At 41.4% G+C, this 22,308-nt stretch overlaps 2 protein-coding genes across 3 annotated transcripts; one reads left to right on the top strand and one right to left on the bottom strand.

The window, feature by feature from the left end:
- Positions 1-2,987: 2,987 nt before the first annotated feature.
- Positions 2,988-17,908, top strand: clint1a (clathrin interactor 1a). Of its 2 annotated transcripts, XM_072396036.1 has the most exons (12): positions 2,988-3,172; positions 6,610-6,714; positions 8,311-8,407; positions 8,592-8,700; positions 9,073-9,237; positions 9,356-9,539; positions 9,969-10,182; positions 10,306-10,399; positions 10,908-10,967; positions 11,454-11,755; positions 15,162-15,354; positions 15,467-17,908. In XM_072396036.1, the coding sequence occupies exons 1-12, from the start codon at positions 3,132-3,134 to the stop codon at positions 15,766-15,768; spliced, it is 1,866 nt and encodes a 621-aa protein (XP_072252137.1). In that variant the 5' UTR covers positions 2,988-3,131; the 3' UTR covers positions 15,769-17,908. The 2 variants fall into 2 exon arrangements, with proteins under 2 accessions (XP_072252137.1, XP_072252139.1); XM_072396038.1 differs by lacking the exon at positions 10,908-10,967 and having other exon boundaries at positions 2,989-3,172.
- Positions 17,909-19,083: 1,175 nt separating this feature from the next.
- Positions 19,084-22,043, bottom strand: lsm11 (LSM11, U7 small nuclear RNA associated). Its single transcript, XM_072396041.1, has 4 exons — positions 21,531-22,043; positions 20,677-20,816; positions 20,485-20,568; positions 19,084-19,622 (listed from the first exon to the last, which is right to left on the bottom strand). The coding sequence occupies exons 1-4, from the start codon at positions 21,991-21,993 to the stop codon at positions 19,290-19,292; spliced, it is 1,020 nt and encodes a 339-aa protein (XP_072252142.1). The 5' UTR covers positions 21,994-22,043; the 3' UTR covers positions 19,084-19,289.
- Positions 22,044-22,308: the final 265 nt, after the last annotated feature.

The raw sequence follows: 22,308 nt of genomic DNA, 5'->3' as shown, positions 1-22,308 counted from the left end.
GCTACCAACACATCATGGGTCTCTCCCACAGTGTTTCATCTCCTGTAACTCATAAGTTGTTAGTGACAACTCGGTCTCAGAAGACCAAAATGATGATCAACTGAAAAGTTGATCATGATGAATGGAGCGTGATTATAGAACATGAAATATCAAGCAAAGGCAGATATTTTTTGCCATATGCAAAGAGAGAATTTGGGTCTCTGTGAGTTTTCCTCTTTCTTCTTTAAACCTAAATCTCTTTTTACTGGACATTTTCACTGCAATAATAATATCTGAGATCAGATTTCAGCAGTTAAGCCTGCCATCATTTCAGGCTTTCATATGACTGCGTTGCATTTTGCTGTATTTACAACAAAGCACACAAACATCAGACTACCCCATGCACACCAACATGTGAACACCCTACATCAGTGTACATAATTCTGATCTTTAAGGACACAAGGGTTTTCAATCAAAGCCTTGATTGAATGCTTTGCCATCCTCAGCACTCACATACTCACAAATACACACACGTTGTTGACGGAGAGTGTCTTGAGCAACATCATTTACCACTTAAGCCCCTCCCCGAGGACCGTGCCATTCCTAATGCGCGGCAGATAGGTTGATAGCTCTGGTTTCTGTCGAGAAGTGCATGTCAATCAACAGCTCGCGTCAACGTCACAGAGGCAAAGTGTTCCTGAAAGATCTTTTTACTGAGTGCCTTTCTATCCATCCTCTTCCAACCCACACACAAAAACACACTCACACATGCACAAACACACACACACACAGCCATTTCCATCTAGGCAATCACTTCTCCTAGAGTTCTTCTTTTCGGACGTGTAACAGTAATTGAGGTTGCTCCCGTGGGTGCAGTGCATTCTGGGCCGTTAAGTGCTGTTTCTTGTTGTTTTTTCCTCAAATGGGTTGTATTTTGGCTATTGTGTTGTTTCTTCCTACTCTCCAATAGAAGTGTAAGCAGTGGGCCATATTTACATGAATCATTAGAGAATAAAAACCCTGTCAACTGTGGGGCATCTGAGGGCTTATCTTGCCCCCTGGAATATCAATCAATAGAACAAAGAGTCTTAATACTTTTTGCACAGACCAAGTCACAGGAGAACCAAGAGAAATAAATAAATAAATAAATAAAATGACCACTGCAAGTCATTTCATCGTTCAGTTAAGAAGAAAAAAAACAGCCACGGCACACCAATTGATCCTATCCACAAGCCAACCGTGCGTATATCTAATATGACACTCAGTCATTCAAGGGTGTTCAGTTGCTGTGCTGACCTCCCTGCTCACCACATCAGGCCTGGCTTGAGTACACCCTGTGACCTTTCTGCGCGTTGATGACGTTGTCTGTCCAGAAGAGGGAGTGACTGATCTGGATTGACACAAACAGCCAGTGCCCTGCCTGGCCTGTCACACAGCATCACTGGGTCACTGTAGCATGCCTGAATGCCAGATGAGCAGGGATGGCGAGCACATGGGGTGGTGACCTGCTGACAATGATGTAGGCCATAGTTCTGGGGAAGCTGAGATGTATTTGGATAAAAAGGACAGATTTTTTTTAATGGTGTCATAAACTGTCTGAAGGAAAGCCAAAAAAGTGTCAAACAGGAATCAGATGTTAAATGCTGTAAAACAATGTCACATAGGCAGTTGAAAAAAATACACCTGAAATCAGGAGACATATTTAGGGTTATCTTAATTTACTTATAAGTGTGTGTTCTGAAGAGTCTTTCAGAATATAAACTTCTAAACAGAAGGAAAAACATTGTTATATATTTTGACATTTCTCTGAGGAAGCAAAGCTTCTTGTTGCTACATGAATTGCTGGGACCAAGTGGCATCTATCCCAGCTCTCACTGAGTAAGAGGCAGGGTACACACGGCGACAAACAGGACACACAACCAGACACGTTCACACTGGGGTCTTTTTAGAGACACCAGTTAACCTAATGTGCATATTTTTGGACGGTGTGATGAAGCTGAAGTATCCGGAGAGAACCCACACATGCACGGGGAGAACATGCAAACTCCACACTGAAAGAACCCAGCAGGGATTCGAACCAGGAACCATCTGCAAATCATTTAAGTGCAGTATTCAACTGAAAACAGAACAAAGATTATTTCTTTATTTTCTAGAAACCAGTCCTAATTATAATGATGATGATTATTATCATCATTATTTTTGTTGTTGTCAGTGTTTATCATTATTCATGTGTTGCTGGCATCAAATTCTAAATGACCATTTATTTTTCTAAGATCAATCATATATTTCAGTTTCAACTTTTTCCATGTTGCCTTTGGACTACTTTTCACTTAAATGTTTTTACTTAACATTTTTACTGTGTCCCAACCTTTTTGAAAACCAGGTTGTACTTATTGACTGACATTTAGACTAATGCAAAGATATAATTCGGTACCAGCAGGTACCATAGTCAATTGAATAAATGGTCTATCTGCATCAACGTTGTTATGACTGGCCAAGAGTTATACAAAAAAACCCAAAACATTTACTTTTCCTACATCTTGGTCCAAAGAGTGGCAGGATTTTACCAGACTCCATTTCCTCCTCCTCCGGGTTCCATTAATATGTGAATAGCTGGGTTGTAATAGACTCTCAGGATAATCCACTTATTAAAGTTTACATACTGCCTCATTCAGTAGGCCCCAGAGGTTCATGTGTGGATTCCAGTTTAAATACTTGCCGTTTCATTTTTATCTTTCCGCTGATAACTATTTCTGTTCAGTTGTTTTATCTCCCCACACTCTGCGACAGCTGTGTATCATTCTGTCTGCCGTTTCTTTTTCGGCGTAGGGTTAACGCTTGTCTCGTAACCCAACGGCGGTAATCTCATTCAGTTATCTAAGAGATTAGATTAATGTATTTACAGTATCCATGGTGGTACCGTCACACGAATAATAAACTACAACTCCATTGCTGCTTTACGCAGTTTTGATGACGTTACAAGGGTATTTACTGCAGTAACCTTTCCTGTCTGTCTGGTGGTGCGTTTGCGCCTCCTGTCTTGAAAGGGAGGTGAAAAATAGTTTACTTTCCAGAGTTCAAGGTTTGGTTTCGGTCCTCGTCTGGAGTAAAGGGTTTTGCCGAGGCAGTAAGCCCCTTTTCACAGAGCCAAGATGCTTAACATGTGGAAAGTTAGGGAGTTGGTTGACAAAGCGTGAGTATTACCTGACTATACGTTATTTATTTTGTGTTATTTGCGCCTGTAGTTTACCTGTTTGAAAAAGACACGTACCCAAAACTTTGACGTCACGTCACTCTAACAAGTTAGCTAGCTTGTAAGCTACTAGCAAGTTAGCTGACTTTCAATAACACTTTTTGCCTTGATATGAGTATCTCGTGTTTATTTAAGTTATTTGTCTCCGTGTTTTCACTTGTCTGCTATGACATTTACAATGTTATGCGATGACTGAGCGTGTCTTTCTTGTGTTCTGTCCGACAGTACAAGCTAACTCTCTTAGCTGACAAGCTAATTATTTAGCTACTTGACTGGGAAGCTCGCTCACTGGGCTAGCAAGCTAAGCTAGTTTGACAGCCCCTCGACTCAATAACCATCAGGGAACGCTTAGGGTTTAAAATACAAGTTTTCCAATCGATGTTTGGCTACCTCTGTCTTGAAAAACGTTTAAGTACATAACTGTGTATTGGACCACTTTGCAGTATAATCGTTAGGACACTTGTAGCTAGTCACACTTCAAGTTACAGTAGCTATTCTATAAATTATGGTAACTGTCTATCATAAAGTTACAACATGTGGCTGGATTACAATAGTTATCGTCGGCAATTTCTTGTGTCAAAACGCCTATTTGACATATCGAACAAGCTAAATCTAAACATGGCAAAGTTCAGCAATGTTGAACAGCATACTTCATAATACATTGACGTATTATCCAGTAATTTTATTAAGAGTGCCGAATAAATTATTAACACCTTAATCCCCACTCTTTTTTGTTGCAACACTTTACATAGTAAAGCTGTATTTGTAGAATGATTTACAGTACCTAAACCAGTAGTTTAATCTGTGAAGGGAAGTGTTTGGTGGTTTATTTTGTGGGGATTTTGTGAGAATGTCTCAGTGCTGGAATTTGACGATTTAAGTATAGTTTGTCAAGTTTAGATACGGTTTACCTTTCTACCAGATTTTGGTTAAATTTTAGTGGTTGCACAAACTGCGACTTAAGAAATGATCGAAAGCATGTAAATAACTCGCACTCAGTTTAATTTGTGTGCCGTGTGTGTACTTTTTGTATACTTCTTGTGATCATTTGGTTAAAGCATTAGACAAACCAGTAATCTGATGGCCGTGAATCTAGTTCCAGAACATTTTTGTCAGTCAGCACTGAAATTGGTCAATACCTTGTGGTCGCTGCACCTTTTTGTTCTTCTTTTGTGCTGTGTTTACTTTCAGCAGCTAACTAAACATGAGCATGCTGTGGTGTACTGTACTGCAGGGCCGTGCAACGTTATTGCACAATTGTATCTCCCTTCAAAGCTTTAGTGGGTAGTTTTTCAAACTCAGACAATGGAATGTTGCTCAAGATTGTCGTCCTGTGGAGCCACTTGTCTCCCTGCAGCGTGACCTTTTGCAATAAGTCTTCAGTTTGTTAGAGGATGTCAGGTAACGAGAAAGAGCGAAACGTTTGGAGTCTCCATGTTGATTTTTTATTTTTTTTTCCTGTTTTGGTTTTTGTTTTCAGTTGTAGGTGATGATAGAGCTTGTGCCATAGCACGTTTAGAAATGATCACAATAAGAATCTGTTTTCATGAAGCATCACCAGACTCAAACCATTTACAACAACACAGACAGTGACATCGCGCAGCATTCTTGTTGTGTGAGTAAACTGAAGTTAATTTATGAAGTGCACTTACGTTCAGAGTAACTGCATGGGAAATGTTTTGACACCGTACTATAGTAGCGGAAATCTGTGTGATAGTGTGTCACTGTGAGAGTATCACAACTTCCGTTTTATCTAACTGATAAGCTCGGACAGAAGCCTTCTCTGGAGAGATAAATTGTTGCATCACTACATCATGTCTTCTTGTGCTTTGCTATCATTCATGCAAGTGGTTTCAAGAAAAACTCAAAACATATGAATTTAGAAATATAGCACACAGAGCACACACCCCATTCCTCAAGACGATGTGAAGCTGGGTTAAAACATGATGGCCTTGTTTTGAAACATAGATAAAGTTTTGCCTGAGATTGAAACCAACAGTCAAACATGGACCCTTCAGCAGTTACTGTCAGCTATGCCTTACCTCTGAGACACATTTTAGGCATGGTTACGGAATACTTTTCTATACAAATTGGGATAGATCAGATTTTCGAAGACTCAGTTGTTAGACTGATATTCATATCTTGTAGCTTCAAGTAGTAATGCAGCCTGTCTATGTAAATGTACAGAGCTTATATCTGTATTACCTGTACAACAAATTACTGCCGGTCTTAGGGGGCCAGTACATTTTATTGCTGATGTGGTAGTAGTGAGGCATTGGAAGTTACAAGTTTCAAATTTCCTGTTTGTCCAGCCATGGATAAAGTTGTGAGAGTGCTTGATGGATTATCTGGAACAAGATTTCTGTATGGGTTTTGATTATACTTCTTTAGTCCTGTTAAAAGCCATTTATTGTAAGTGAATAGAGTGCCTCTTGGGTATGCCTTACACACACGGAGCACAATGCATAGAAACTGGATACACTGCTCCCTGTGAAGCATAAATTTGAAAATATTGTCCTGATAACCAGTTTATCCAGTTACTGCTGAATAGATATCAGATCCCGCATTCCTGTTTTCACTAATCAGGAATGGTCAAATTGAGATTGAAAATCTCCTCGACAAATGTTTAATTTCCAAGTACAGTTAATAGGCCATGCAAACAGACAACAGTGCAGCAGGAATGGTCACACATCATTTATATTTCTGCATTATTGTTTTCCCCAAAAGTCCTTCGTATTTCTCAACTTTGCTGCATATTCTCTAAATTGCTATTTGATGCACAGTAGTTTCTTGTCTGACACATTGTTGGTTATGGGAGTGTGTATCGAGTACATTTATTTCCAGTTCGATTTTACTAAGTTCTGTGATCATTACAATTTCAAACGTGTTCCTGAGTGTCATTTCATCACTTGTAAAATATAGAGTCCTCTGAGTTTATAAAACAAATTTGTTGTTAGCTTAAGTTCTTAGAGAGCTAATATTCTAACAACTTAAGTTTCTTTTTTCTTTTGAAGTTGGTTTCTCAGAATGTCGGCAGGAAAAAGCTCACACACACACACACACACACACACACACACACACACACACACACACACACACACACACACACACAGCACAGCCCTGTTGTGCTCTGCACCACTTTTGGTGTTTTTGTAGAATGCAGATTTGCATTTGCTTTGTTCAGGCTTTGTTTCTGGTTTTGGCATGCATTCCCTATTGCTGTTTTAGCTTATAAAAGGATAGTGCATGGGTGTGGTGGTTATGAGAGTGACTTTTATCTTTTATTGTCTGTGGTGGCCACACACAGAACAGAGATGCCTAATGCCTTGTGAAATGCTTGATTTAAGCAGTGAAGTCTTTGTGTTTTTACTCTACAGAACGAACGTGGTGATGAACTACTCAGAAGTGGAGTCTAAAGTCAGAGAGGCCACCAATGATGACCCTTGGGGTCCATCAGGACAGCTGATGAGTGAAATTTCTAGGTAAGGAGAATGGATGTTCGCCTTCAGGATGTTCTACAACATATCATGGTTAATTATAAACTGAGGCAAACCAGACAAATGGAGCCTCTTACATCTGCATTTCCAAATTTCTTTAGTTTTTCTTAAAAATAAAAAAAATTCCCATTACTCTGACCAAACTTGATTTAAGTTTTTTATGGTACCCACAAAACTCACTGTTTCCGAGACAGTATTTTTCTTCCAGACAGAAGCTATTCTGGTCATTTTGGTTGAGCTGAATGCGGGTCTCATGACTGCCACAACCTGTGCTCAGCATAAGAATTCAAAATGCCACAAGCACTGTTTGTACATCCATGGCTTTTAAAAGAGATGAGAAATGGTTGTGTTATCAAAGATTGCTTTCTTTTTGTTGTTGTTGTTGTTAAACGGACCACAGAGTGACATAAACTAAACTTATCCTCGAGCTTGACTTGGGGATTAATTAATTTACTTTGGACAAAATGCTAAAAGCAGGCGGAGGAAGGTACTTTGTGATTAGTCCAGGGACTCACCACTAAGGGTTCTTAGAGATTTAAAAAATAAATAAATAAAAAAAATTCAAAAGCATTTTCTAGGAATGGGTATGAATGATCCTTGTTACTACAGCAAAAAGTTCATGAATCAATTTGTCATCAGTAATTGATCTATAAATGATCAGTTAACATTTTATAACCATTTGCAATTAGTTTGTTTGCTCATATTTACACAAAATAAAAGATTTACATTTTCCGTAATGAATCAGTATTTTTTTGTTTTTTTCCAGCTGTCCAGAACCCAACTTTATTTATTTTATGAAATTAGCATAGTGTTACACTTCATATATTCATGGTTGACTGATTTTGATGGGATTGTTAATTTTGAGACATTTGTAATATTCTGAATTAATAAGCTCTTTTTTTTTTTTCTGATTCCTGGTTGTGCAGACCATGATAGCCGATGTGACTGGATTGTTTTGACTTGTTTGTAATCCAGTTACTCTTCATTTTTCTATTAACTTTTTTTAATTTCACAATTCTAATAAAATTGCTGTGTTTTTCCTCAGTGCTTGCTTCAACAGGCACGCTACCTGCAGTATTTGACTGATGACAAGGTGTTAATGACCCAGAACTTAAGCTGAGGTTAAAAGGGGTCCATACCTTACTTTTACTTTATCCTAACTTTTCGGCTGCCCAAAACAACAAAAAACCCTGATTGTCAAATATCTTTTCTACATTATTGAGTTATTTGTTACTTGGCATTAACTGCAAAAACATGAAATGGGTCTGAAACTCTTGAATTTACAGCACTGTCTATTTGTGCTTTACAGAGTGACATATTTATGGATAACTTTTAATCCCTTTGGGTTCAGATTTATCTAGTCACTGCAACTCGTGGAGTACAATGCAAGCACAATGCTCTTAAGGAACCTGTTGTAGCTTAAACACTTTAAACTTCCTGAGATGGTGCCTGCATAAAAGCTTTGATTAGACTTTCCGGTTTAATTGTCAGTTGTCATGCATTGCAGATGCACACGTTTGTGAGTGATAATGTCTCCCTCTCTTTGATTCGTCCAATGTGTGTGTGTGTGTGTGTAAACAGAGCCACCTTCATGTATGAGCAGTTCCCAGAAGTGATGAACATGCTGTGGGCCCGTATGTTGAGGGACAACAAGAAGAATTGGAGGAGAGTCTACAAGGTCTAATTGCAACGTCCCACAAATGCACATGATTCATTACGACTCAGAGCTCAAAGACCAAAGCGCTTAGTAAAGTTTTGATTAGTCCTAAAACAAGACTGAAGTTCAATCTTGTTGGAAGAAGAATTGATTTTCTCAATCAATCACATTTTTCTCCAACTACTGTTGTGCTTCTTTGTCTCAGGCCCTGTTACTGCTGGCCCATCTAATCAGGAATGGATCTGAGAGGGTTGTAACCAGTACCAGAGAACACCTGTATGACCTGAGATCATTAGAAAGCTACCACTTTGTAGGTAAGGTACCATTTTCATCTTTACCTGCATTTGGTCTTTTTCGAACTCCATCTGTATGCTTCATGCATTTTGTTTTTGATGGGATAAGAAGTTCTCTGCACATCAGAACTGTAGTGTGTTTATCAACAATAGTTTTAGTGTTAGCTGGAATGAATGCATGGAGGCGCTAAGCACTGCTTAATCCACAAACCCTTAAAACACACACACACACACACACACACACAGTCTTCTCCAAAGCTGCTTTCATTTCTTCCAAAGAAGTTTATTTACAAGTAAGAACCATCAGTGTTCCCTTTACCTAGATGCTTATTTATGTTATTTAACACCTCTGCATCCAAATTGATTAATATATGTTTATGTTTCTCTCTCTAGATGAGAATGGGAAGGATCAAGGAGTGAATGTTCGTCAGAAGGTGAAGGAGCTGGTGGACTTTGTTCAGGATGATGACAGGCTTAGGAAAGAGCGGAAAAAGGCAAAAGAGAACAAAGACAAATACATCGGTGTGTCCTCTGACAGTATGGGATATCGACCTTATAGTAAGTTCATTTAACAAAATCACTGAATTCTAAATGGATTCTTGTTCTTGCAAAATCCTTACTGTGATGTCTGTGAATGTGTGTTTGAATCTTGATTATTTTTTTTATTTTTTTTAAGCCGGGGACAGGTACGACACTGGCGACAGCCGGGGAAGGTGGGATGACGACTGGGACAAGAATAAAGGGCCATTTCCATTCAGCGAAAAGTTGGGGGAGATCAGTGACAAAATTGGCAGCACCATTGATGACACCATCAGCAGGTTTAGAAAGAAGGACAGAGACGACTCACCTGATCGGTTCAGGCAAGAGAATGCTAATATGATATGATATAAGAGATACAAACTATGTTTCATATACAAAGGAATGTTTTATGATCTGCTAAAGGTTCTTAAAAATGTCTGATCATGATCATGTTGGAAATTTCAAACACAAGGCTTCTAAATGGCAAATTGGTGATGTCACGACAGCTCCGTCCATCATTTACGTACAGTCAGGACCAGAGTTGAACAGCTGGCTGTTCCCTGAGATTCAGTCAGATTTGAAAGCACATTATGGGTGGCACCTCTTCCTCCAATTATCAGTGCAATTGGTGCATTGCACATTGGTGGGGGAGATTTTCTGAAACGGGACAATTTAACAGTTTTTGACCTTTTCAATCGAGCTCGGAACAAAGATCCATGTACAGAAAACAGCTCTGGTTCATTTGACCCGAAATAAGTTTTTCTCTGCAGTGACAACGATGAGGACCGCGATCGTTCGTCTCGCAATGGGCAGACAGGAAAAGAGTTCAAAGACGAAGAAGAGACTGTTACCACCAAGAGTGTACACATTGTCCAAGCAACAGAAACTACAGCAACACGAAAGAGAGGACCGTCCAGAAAGGTCGACCTGGGGGCCGCAGCTCACTACACAGGAGATGGGAGCCCAGACACCGCTGCCAAACAGGTAGCAAGATCACAACAGAGAATATAAAATGAGATAAGACTTTACAGAAATGGCTCTGGTTGAGTGTGATTATGTTATGTTATGCGCTGTGTTCTGATTTTCTTTTCTTTACATTTTTTCCAGACCCAGCCAGCAGCAGCAGCTCCGCAGCCCTCCAGTACAGGTCTGGCTGACTTGCTGATGGTGGACGCGGCATCGAGTCAGCCTGCCCCCACAGGTATGGTTTAAGTGAATTCTTCGAATACTCTGACACTTAGTGACACTTGTTATCGGTTTTAGCAGGAGATGGATGCAATCAGGTGGGATTTCTGTGGTCTCAACAGGCTAATTGGTTGAAGACCAGAACCAGGAAAAAACACTTGTCTACCCAAAGGCAAAGGTGGCCTTCGAGTAGACACTACAGTAGCTACAGGCACACACTAAATACTGTTGAAAGATTATGCCCAGCTGCTGAAACAAGCTTCAGATTTTGGGGACAGCCAGGGGAGGGAGTTGATGTATAGGGACTAAGTACACCAGATGTTTTTTGGAGGAGTTCCTTGTGGATGGAGACGGCGAGAGTGCTGAACAGATGTTTGGCCTCATCCACAAATCCATTGCTTCCACCGTTCCCCTCCGTCCTAAACCTCTCACACTGAAGGAATGCTAACTATGTAAGAATGACACCTGGAACTTACCTGTTTAAAACTGACCTGGATTTTCTTTTTGCTTTTCTCTCAACCCAGACCTGATTGGTGGATTTGCTGACTTCTCCTCACACGCTGCCTCTGCTGGACTGTCGTCAGGTTGGTTTTAAGAGTTTTTTTTATTTTTTATAGTGTTTGCCACGGTATGCTGTCCTGTTGCAGTCATACTGCTAGAATATTCAGAGGGATGCTGAGGGAGCTCTGGCCATATGGAGCCTGCTACCTGCTCTGCATAATAAGAACAGACACACATCAACTCCTGTTATGGATGACAAGGAGACAGGGACAGACGAAGAAGTTGCTGGGGGTGGAGGAAGCTCTGAGTGAGGGGAAGAGCAAACAAGCTGGGCCAGTTCAATGAAAATTTAAAACGCAGCACAAGTGGTTTCTAAGAATGTCATAGATAAAGCTCGACTCTCCACAAAATTGTGTGCTTTCTTCCCTCTTGCTATGACAGATTCAGATTTGCTTGTATGACTTCTGTTCACTGAATTTTCAATTATTTGTAGAGCTCTCAGGACAGATATCCTGTCTGGATGACAAGGTTGGCCATTCATGCATGTTGTCTCTTTCATGTTGCTGCAGCACCATCCTCTAACACCAATGGAGAATTTGGAGAATGGAATGCCTTTCCTGGCGGTCAGATGCCAGCATCTGCTCAGACTGTCGACATCAGTGGAAATGACCTTTTTGGAGGCTTTACAGCAGGTTCTGCCGCTGCCACGGCCCCCACCCTTGTCTCGGCTCCTGCCTCTGGTCCTGCCTCTGCAGACCTGTTTGACTTGATGGGCCCGACTCAGTCGCTCACTTCCTCCCAGAGCCTAAACTTTAGCATGAGCAGCACACAGAGCATGAGCACCACAGTCCTGCCCCAATCTAAATCACAGGTATGCATGGTTGCACTCATGCACACTCACATTCTTTTTTTAAATAATTTATCTATATCCATAGCATTACAAGCCTTACAAGTGTTCCGGACAGAAATGGAATACAGGTGGAAATATGGTCACAACACTTTGTGTGCATGGATGCAGTGTTTGGGGAATAAATATTCTCCATTTTGAGACAGAGGAAAGTATAATAATACAACAGATTATTTTGAAAGGACTTCACGACATGAGAAACTGAATGTTTAAAGGTTTGTCAGAAGATTAGTGTTTCAACCTTTTTATATGAAATCATTTTATTAAATTGTAGTTACTTATTTATGTTACATTGAGTCTCGCACAGCTGCTATGACTGTGAGCTCAAAACTTCTGACATTTTCTTGTCTGCACCTGGAGCACACTTTGCACCACCAGTGGGTCAAAGCTGGTGGCGTCATTTTTAAATTCTCCTAAAAATAGATAAAGAGAACCCAATTAAACATGGAGCACAAAATGATTTTAATTATTTCGTAACTTGTGTTGTGTTGGATCGTGTAAATGAATAAATATTTGTGGGAAAACTCCGGAGTAGGATCAAATTTTCAGGAATTCCCTGAAAAACGATATTAGAGATGTATTTAGAAAATTTAACGCCGTCAGTTATTTTCATCTTTAACCCTGATGGAACCTTTTTGACTTTAATAATTAGACACAAATTATGATTGCAGAAAGGTGTAAACAGTTGTTACACAAACAAGGGATCTAATAAACAAAAGATCTGCAATCAAATGAAACGATAACACTGCTGTGGAACATATTTTGAAGCAGCTGTTTCCAGCAGTTCTTGAAACTCTGGCCTTACAGATGCCTTCATCTTAACATGCACTGTCCATGGGGGCTTTTCTTTTCTTATTCATCGTTTAACTGACCTTAATATCTGGATTCCTCTTGTTTTTTTAATGCTCCCTGATAAATAACATGGGGAATAGAAAATGCTAACCGTTTTCACACATCAGTTGCATCGTCTTTGTGCCAATAAAGCGCATTCTCTTCCCCTTAGGTGATTTACACATACCAAACAGAGGAAGCTCAGCTCTGCATCGTATGTGCTTACACACATCTGTGTTCCCCAATTCCTGCTTTTAAGGCACATCAGTCCCAGCATGGAAGTCATACGTGTGCACACACTACTGTAGTGACACCTGCAGAATTATGATTAGGAAAGTGTGTAACCAAGTTAGTCGTATTGAGCTGTTGCACAGGTTCCATAAAAATCTCCAGCCTGAGTTTACACACCAGTAGCAACATACACTGGCTCATTGTAGAGGCTAGCAATAACCCCCCCGGGGGTGTTTTCTGCTTCTTCTTCTCCTGTTTGCCTGCTTTGTGTGAACGGTGCAGCAAACATCCTCATATGTTGCTGCACCACCACATATTATGTTGGAACGTTAAAGTGAAGTAACCACCTTTAAATTAGTCCGCAGTGTTATCGTAAGCTTGAAGCTGTTATGGCCAATACCAGTCATGATATTCAGCTGTTAAAGGGCTGTCAGCGCAGTGAACTATGATTAGAACTGCTTCAAGAGAAATGATGCTCTGATACAAGTGGATGGCCGTCCACACCAGCACTATAATAACCACGATTTCATGAAATGATTTAGTTGCAAACACTTGGAGAGTGAATTTGACGACAAAAAAAGCTATTAAAATGACAGCCAATCAAAGTGTTGTTGTTTTTTTTTTTTGTGGTTTCTTAGAGATTTACTGCTTTTCTAGTATGAATTATAAGCTACCACTTACTAAAAATTCAAACGATGAAAATTACCAGCAACACACTGCCTTTACTGCTCTGAAGTTTCTTCTTTGCTGATGTGCTCTTTGACAAATGCTGGGACACCATCAAACTGCTGTTGACACATGTAAAAGTGTCATTAAACACTTACTTAAGACTGTAAAATGTTAGGCAACACAACACATCAGCTGTAAAGAGAAAGCCACTGTTCTACAACAAACGCTGACGTCAGTCTGCAGTATTGCTGGTAAATGACGGTGCTTCTACCAGCATTATAAAAGTTGCTATATTGCACATATGCCCTGCTAAACTAGCCGGCCCTCTCATCAGTTCTTGCTTTTGGCCTTTTTGTATAAGTAGATATGGTGCTTGTCCAAGTGCTCTAACTTTGCTTTGAATTGACACAATTACTCTCAGTGAAGATGATCCATAAAGCCAAGACAAAACAAAACTGTAATTGAATTGTTGAGCATGAATGCAGTCCGCTACAGCAAGGCATATCACTTTGAGTGCCGGCTGGTTTATTAATATAGACAAAAAGGTTTGGAGATTTTAAATATTAATCTTCTCTGCTCTGCTGAAATGTTTCTAACGCCACATGGAATTATTACTCCATGAGATCGCTTAAGATCCATCTTTTTATGCCTTGAGTTTAGCTTTATCATTTTCAGCCCAGTTTGGAATAGTTTGCAAATGTTTGTCGTATAGTTGAGTAAAGGAAACAATTTAAATATGTTGAATAGTCAGTTAATTTCAATCAGTCCCTCATCATGTGCATGCATGGGTCCTGCAAAACATGCTGAAATATGTGGCAAGTGTCATGGTAACATCCATCTGAATGCCAGAATATTAGACTTTAAAAAGGTGAGCAGTGTTGCTTTACCTGCCAGCGGTTTTAAGGTTGTGGCTGATTAGTTTAAGAGCTTCCCGACACGTTTCTGGGAAGTAATAACAAAAAATTCCCTTCTTGGTGATTATGCCGTGGAAAATAGATGTATGGCAAACGCATGTAAGAAGCTGTACACCACTCCAGCACAAACTTATTCTTGTATTTCCTCACTCATCCCCTTGCCTACCACTTACACTCCTTGGTGACCACATTAGTCAGCAAGCCAGTTTGATAGAGACATCCTTGTGTGACTGAAAGACAGAGGACAAGTATCTTGGTGAAGCGTTAAACATGCAGCCCTAACCAGATGCTCATCTCCCCAAGAGACCTCCCACTTACCACCCACTCCTCCTGTTACTGGCACAGAATGAAAAGAATGAGATGTGAGCTCCAAAAACATTAAAAACTCAACTAAAGCTTGCATATGTTGACTGTATTTCCATGTTAAAAGGTTGCTGACCTACTTAAAAAGGGGGGGGGAGAACCAAAAAAGACATTCTTTGTTTTACTGAGATGACACCCACTTCTTCGGGTTTTTTCTGGTTTCTTTGCATGGTATGTTTTCTAATGAGTTCAGAAGCAACACAAGCAGATTCCTCTGACAGTATCAGGATTAAGCGGATCTGAGTGCAGGGTTTGAGACCTTGAATTATGGAGAAAAAAAGCTTTTATGCATTTTATCACGTTATGGCACGAACTGGCTATATTTTTCTTAACATTGTGCATATACTTTGTGTCTTTACCAGCCCATGCAGAACATGGGGGGCCCTCTACAGCTACAGCCTGGGCAGCAGGGAATGACCTCCCAGGGTGCAGGAGCCAAAGCATCTCTCCCATCCACTTGGTCAGATCATTCAGTGAACATCAGCCTGGACTTTCTGGCCCCTGGCATGCAGCCCCCAAAACTGAGCCAGCCCAGTCTCAACACCCTCCAACAAGGTCAGATCAGGCAGCAACAAATTTAGCTGGGGTCTTCTTCTTAATCCCCCCGTTGATCTGGTGCGACTTGAAATTTATTTCTTCCAATCACTGTATTTTCTTGACTTTTCAGGCAATCAAGCACCCGCCAACATGCTGTCCCAGGGATTCTCCAGTATGAGTCTTGGACCTTCAACAGTCAGACCACCTGTTAATACTATGATGCACCCGGGTACTGGCATGGGAATGGGCATGGGAATGGGAATGGGTATGGCCCCAAACCCAGGCCTGATGGGGATGGGCATGAACATGGGGATGCCACAGGGGGGTATGACCATGGGAATGCCTGGTGCGATGGGAATGGGGATGAACCCTGCAATGGCCCAACAGCCCAAACACGATGCCTTTGCTGACTTTGGCAACTTTGGAAAGTGAAGCAACTGGAGAGCGAAGATTATCAGGAGTGGTGGCAGTCTCTCTCCGTCCATTGGTGAAGGATCGTCATGAGATGCAAACAAAGAGTACTTGAATTATGTCACCTATCTTATTTCCAACACCCCGCTGTCTCCATTCTTTTTTTTTTTCTTCGTCATTTTAAGTAGTGAATGGATCCAATGAATGTGTGTCAATGATGTATGTGGTCCGGGATGGTGGTTAGACGCGCAGATGATGTGTGTTTTTGGTTAAATGTTGGCTAATGAGAAGAAAAGCGCCATTGAGAAAAATGCCAGGGGGATTTTGCTTTATAACCTCAATCAAGTGAAATCACCAGAATAGCAAAAAATAAAAAAAAAATGTAAAAAAAAACAACCTAAATCAGTAGCTACATAAGTTTTTGTTGAGATGCATTCTCAGTACCTTTATCTAATAATACATTTTGATAACACGATCGGCCATTTTATCTTTCTAACATACATTTATGAATGTCAAGTTACCTCTTTTTCTTTTTTTTTTGTATTTTATTTCAATTTGGGTCCTCTTGTCTTCCTTTAAACTGTAAATAGAAACCTGGAGCCCTTACAATAAGTTATAAAGTCAACACACGAGAGGCCGTGTCCGTCTCATACAGTTAAAATCTGCTATGAATTAAGATCTAGAACGATGCAAATCAATGCGCTCTCTTTGTACATAAGTGTCCACACTCCAAGTGTGGCTGTAAGTGTTGCAGTTTGGGGGGTAATAATTGTTTGCCGTGGAATCGATCGAGTCATTCGAGATTATTTTTTTCCAACAGTCCATCGTTTGTGGCCTTTCTTATGGGGAAAGTATCGTTTAGATTTCACAGATGAAGAATACTATAATCACTTTGCGTCCAAATGAGATAATCAGTGGGAGAAGCCTCTTCCAGGGCTTGTGGGTTCTTCCTTACAGCACGCGGTGCCTGAAAGGCCGTTGCCTTTTCTCCTCAGCCAACCTGAAGGAGACGGTGGGACTGTGCAGTGCTGAAGAGAGAGAGCTGCCAGAGTTGAGCTTCTGTACTATGTACAAACGGTGTATGTTTGTATTTGGGCCTTAAGCCAAGTGTGCTGTCTGCTGAGTGTATGTGTGTGTGTGTGTGTGTGTATATATACACACATACATATGTAATCCAATACCTTTTTTCTTATTATTTTTTTTATGTTCATCCCATGCACCTTTTTTTGTGTGTGTGTGTGTTTCCAGTCTATTTAGGCCAGTGATAGCTAGAGGCACAAAAGCCCCAAGATGAGAGATTCGTTCAGCACCTGAAGTGTTGATTCAGACTGTTATAAGATTGTAAAATGCACCCGTCTGTGTGGTTGTTGTTAGTCACTGCATCTCGTTAAATGCTGCCTTTCCTTTTTCATTAATGTTGCACAGTAATACGGCAACTCTGGACACGTTTCCACCGCCTTAACGATCATCAGTCTGCGTTTCGCAGTTCATCAGGTACAGAAGATTGTGCAGTGTAACCAGCTGGTATGCAGTTGGCATGCATCTGCTCTGCGGTGCTGGCTGGATGAAAATGTGGGTTAGGGCATCATAAACGGTCCTATTCAGCTGTACACCAGAGACGTTTTGTGTTAGATGTACGTCGTGTTGCTCCTCAGTGGTTCAAGTGCCTGGCCGGTGTTTGCCTCCTGACCCTTGTAATGAGTGATTGATAATCAAAAATTGAATCTTGGGCAGCCTGACGTTTTTTGATAAGTCACCAACGAGATGAATAATTCACTGACAAGCGGGCAGTGGATTCTGCAGCCTCGGGAGGATTGAAGTTGTGCTCCTAAGGGCTCAAGAGGCTGAGCACACTAACACACAGTAGCCTTGCATCGATGTCTGAAGCATTAAAATGACCAAAATCTGTTTGCTATTTTTCTAATGTATATCAGTAGAAATTGTTCATGCATTTTGTTTTCTACTTTGAATAATTTTGGGCCTCTCAAAAATGATAATGTTATTGAAACACTAGTATATGCAAATATATATATATATATATAAAAATATATATATGTGAAAAAAAAGTCCTTTGAGAAAGTGAAATTTTTGCCTTCTTCCCGCTCTGATTTGATTTACACATCGAGATTCTTTATGGACGACATTAAACAGTTGATTGAAATTTGTTAATGATGTGTGTTATTTGGTGTGCTGTGTCATTAGACTCATTCAAAAGTGCTTCAAGCAGCAAAATCGAAGCCAATGCGCTTGGCTTGGAAATTGCATCGACTTAATGCGAGTTTAACTCGGCCGTTTGGAGCGATGACGGAGAGGCCCCCCCGTGAACGACCGGCACGCGCATCGCGGTGCAGGCAGCCAACAGGTCCACAAACTAAGTCGTCGGGACACAGTGGGATTCCTATCGGGACCGCTGAAATCTCAACTCTACTTTCCTTATCTATGCAAGCCTCTGATGTTAAAAGTATGAGAACTTTTAAGTGGCGCAACCTTAGTGCTTCCATAATTCTTCAACAGCTGAAACTTACAGTTTCTCCTCTTGAGAGGGATGGCCTGATTTCTCTGGCGTAATCCACGGAGGACACGGACAGTACGGTCTAATTGTGGCTCATCTGTTTTACAATCAGGGCCGTGCCCCTCCGTGTATCAAGGTTTGTTGGAACACACTTTGTGTGACAAACACGACTTAAACGCAACTTGCATTAAAACAATTGACCCCGTTTTCCCTCTCTGGAGAGGGCTGTTAATGGGCTATACTATGGGCTATGAAAAGAAACCGTATATACAAGAGATGAACTAAAGCTCCGCTAATCATGAAATATGCCCCACTTATGACACGAAACACGAGGAAAGAGGGTCAGCTGAAGTGGAACTAAAATAAGTAAATTCAGACCTGAAGATGCAGAGAAAACAATAATTCTGCGCCGCTCATCATCCAAAACTAACCTCTGTCATTTAAAGAGAGAGAGAGAGAGGGGAAGAAAAAAAAAAAGCAACGTCTTTACAACTTCCACGAGACGCTGTAAATTGTGCTTTTATGGGTAATGTGCCCATTAAAGAGTAAAGGCAATCTGAGACGTCAAGACAAATGACAGCTTCTGAGTGCCATCTGCAATCTCCAGCTTCACAAACTCAATTATTCATAACGCATTTATGAAGTCCGCTGAGACTGCGCTGTCATTCCCGTTCAAACTGACGGGAAAAGCAACATAAAGGGACAAGCTCTTCCAGATGACAATAGGCTCGCAGGTGGCCGCGACGTATTCATGCTGCCACCTGCTGGGTGATAACCACAACACAGACGGCCACGGACAGGAGGAAAGACCACCACAGGCTAGCACAATTAGCAGTGAGAAGGTTTTATTCCTCGAGAGCGGAATCATTTCTCTGGTGGACAGAGGAAAAACTTCCATATCAATATGATATACAGTAACAGTCTGTGTTTGATTCATCTGAATCTAATGAAATCATAGTGATGCCTCCGGCGGTGCTTCCACACCGAGTATTTCAGACACTCAGCATAACAGAGAGGGAAATGAAAGCAATCAGAGTGGTTGCGGGTTAACCAGGATAACATTCTCACCACGGATAAAAAGCTGGTTGATGTGCCGCGTATGGACCTTCCCATAAGTCTGGGATTCCTTCTTTTGTTGAGCCTGTGGACCCGGGGCCTTCACTGGCACTCTGTGCTTTTCTTGTCTGCCTTTAACAGCTTCCGACAGCTCGGACTCTGCCGTCCTGCCATCCGCTCTCATGTCAGCAGAGCAGCCTCTTGAAGCAGCTTTAGGGTTTGCAGGTAGATGCCTGGCGGCCTTTTCCTGGGTCTCCTGCCGTTTTACCGGCTCGTTGCTTTCCTGGAGATTCAGCTTCTCGAAGAGCTGCAGAAAGATTTGAGGCGTGTTAATATCTGTGGGTAAAACCTGGGGCATGAAGACAATCATCTTTGAGGTTCTCGGGGAACCCGGTTTTAAAGTTTCGCAGCGTTCTGTAATTATCTCTCTGCATTGCAGCTACTTACCATCGAGGAGATTTTTTTTTAATGAAACTTTCAAATCTTACGAACGTTTGCTCATTGCAGCCAAAAAGTTACATTTAAACTTCAGTCTGTGAGACTTTTTTCCACCAAAACACGAGCTTTGTTTGGACATTTAACTGCAGACTTTCAGAAGGAAGCGGAAAAGACCATTACTCTGAGATAAACAGCATAAAAGTCTCTGCCTGAACATATCTCAGGTTCTGATGTGCCTTTCCAGCAGTCCTTTCCCTGAACTGTCCCTCCCTCCACCTTTCCTGCTGTTTCTTCATTACATTAACCGAAGAAGCAGCTGCCTCCTCTGCTCTCCTTTTACAGGCTTCTCCTGGTTTGTCAGCCTCGATTATTTCGAATTTCTAGACTCCCTGGCAGCTTTTAAGGGCTCGGTTTTTGCATAAGTATTCTCATAAGTACACATAAATCTGTGTGAAATCCTTTTCCCAACAATGCCTATGAACACAGCCCTGAGGTGCGAGGCCTGAGCGAAGGATGCTTCCAATGCATCCACTGACATGTGGATGTGGGTGATGGAGCACTGCGTAACCAGGCGGGCTTTATGGACTAAAAAGTGCTGCTTAAGCATGTGGGTGAATCTGGCTTGTAGTCATTCATCCATTCATAGTAACAGACATTTTTACATGGGTGAACAAACTTTTGCCTGCTACTATACGCTGAATAACAATAAAATGAAACAAAACGGCACAAACCCGTGAAATGGTGAGAGCTTTCTCGTGATAGAAAGCCTCTCCGAGTAAAGGCTCTCTGTAGGTCTCATCCACATCCACCATCGCCTGCCAAAGACAAAGAACAGCTGGTGACGAGTGGCTCACATAAAGACATGAAGTTAACGGTTACGTGGTAAATGTCAAGAGAAGGAACGAGCAAGAGGGTTCCCTGACCATGTTCCAGAACTTGTCGAAGGCCACGACAAAGCCAGAGCACACTCCTCTCAGACCCTTAAAGGTCCGGATGTGAACTTTGACTCTTATCCTCTCCTCAACGCAGCGGTACAGCTCCCCCAAAGGACTGCCCTTACACACTGAAGACAAAGAAATAAATAAAGAAGGAGGTTATGCAGCGGATCAGTTTCACACCAAAGATTCAGCTGAAGAGAAAAATCAAGAGTTCTTAAAACACACAAACAAAAAGAAAAGCACGGTGAGGTTACAACTAAATTCAACTTTCTATAAGCTGAGCAAGAAAGAAAACACACAACCAGAATAAATAAGAAGAGGAAAGGAGTTTTTTACGGAAATGTTGCCAAAGTCTGTGCTTGGTTCACGCTCACAAGATCTCACAGCAGTTGATATCTGGGTCCATACCACCCCCCCCCCCTTCCATCATTAAAGCCCAGTCCCAAATCCTCACCTCAGTCCTTTCATCTGGCCTTTGCTATTTTAAAAGGTAAGGTGCCCATTTTCTTTTGGGATTCAATGACTAGTGGTCATCTGGCCCCTCAACCAGAGTGGTAGGGGCCACTGTCATGGCCAGATGACCTCCACTTAATCATCTAATACATACATAAATACCCCCTAAAAATGACAGTTCTTTGCCTCTCTGTCTTTAGATTATTGAATGAAAGTAATTCACAGATATCCCATTAGGCTTATTTTTAAGCTATTTAAATCAATAACAAAAATATGGCATGCAGATGGTTTTCCATGAAGGTGGGCGTCTCTATAGCCACTTCAGTTTAGTTTGCAGCGCACTTTACATCTATTTCAAGTTTTACTGAAGTGATTAGTGAACCTACAGGGCATCTTTGTCAGGACATTTTTCTGGGGCTTCTGCGTCCTCCTCCGCGGCGCCTTGCCGCTGCTCTCCCCGTCCTCAGACACCGGGTTGTTCACCATGAGCTTCTTCAGCCTCTCGATGCGCTCCGGGTCCACCACGCCTTTCATCGCCTTTTGCCGTTTTTTCTCAACGTTCTCCGGTTTAGCTCGGCCCCGGCCGCCCTTCATAAAACTCTCATACTCTGCTACATTGTTGAGGCACTTGATGTTTGGAAAAGGAAGCGGTGGTGGAGTCGGAGAATACAAGGCCAGCAACGGGTTGAACTTTTCAGAACAAACGTTTGTTTGATCTGAGTCATCGTCCGCGGCTTTGCTGTCTATAATCTTTGGGTCGCCATCAGATTTTGACGATGTACTCGAAGAGGGTGCTGATACCGGCTCTTTTCTATCTTTTCTATCACTTTTCCTTTCCGTCTCCTCCATGTTTGAAACAACCGCAGATTAGCGCACCGCACTGAAGCGAGGCATCCTGGGAAAATTGCTCTCGTCGTTTGATTCTAAACCTAGCTTTTGCTTAGCCTTTCAAGTGCTGCATTTCCATTCTGCAAACGTTCAATTGTGTTTTTTTCCCTCCACAAATTCTGTAATATGTCAACTTGAAAATAACCAATTTCCCCAACAAACCTTAACGACAAGGTCTTAGTTTGCAAATGAACTACAAGTTCCATCACCCCCTGCAAAACGTATACGAACATAAATCACGTTCTAAGTTTTGAGCACAAGATGGCGGTATAACAC

The sequence above is a fragment of the Leuresthes tenuis genome, unplaced genomic scaffold, assembly GCF_036924035.1.
Source record: "Leuresthes tenuis unplaced genomic scaffold, fLeuTen1.0.hap1 SCAF_11, whole genome shotgun sequence".
NCBI classification, from domain to species: Eukaryota; Metazoa; Chordata; class Actinopteri; order Atheriniformes; family Atherinopsidae; genus Leuresthes; species Leuresthes tenuis.
The sequence above is the reverse complement of the archived record's forward strand: the minus strand, read 5'-3'. Positions and strand labels throughout refer to the sequence as shown.

What these genes read in the sequence shown, in the direction of transcription:
- clint1a (XM_072396036.1), top strand. Translation starts at nt 3,132, where the DNA reads ATGCTTAACATGTGGAAAGTTAGGGAGTTGGTTGACAAAGC. An exon ending in AGAAAGCTACCACTTTGTAG is followed by an intron (nt 8,701 to 9,072) that starts GTAAGGTACCAT and finishes TTCTCTCTCTAG; the next exon opens with ATGAGAATGGGAAGGATCAA. An exon ending in GAGTCAGCCTGCCCCCACAG is followed by an intron (nt 10,400 to 10,907) that starts GTATGGTTTAAG and finishes CTCTCAACCCAG; the next exon opens with ACCTGATTGGTGGATTTGCT.
- lsm11 (XM_072396041.1), bottom strand. Translation starts at nt 21,993, where the DNA reads ATGGAGGAGACGGAAAGGAAAAGTGATAGAAAAGATAGAAAAGAGCCG. An exon ending in TGTCCTGACAAAGATGCCCT is followed by an intron (nt 20,817 to 21,530) that starts GTAGGTTCACTA and finishes CTTTGTCTTCAG; the next exon opens with TGTGTAAGGGCAGTCCTTTG. An exon ending in TCGACAAGTTCTGGAACATG is followed by an intron (nt 20,569 to 20,676) that starts GTCAGGGAACCC and finishes TGTCTTTGGCAG; the next exon opens with GCGATGGTGGATGTGGATGA.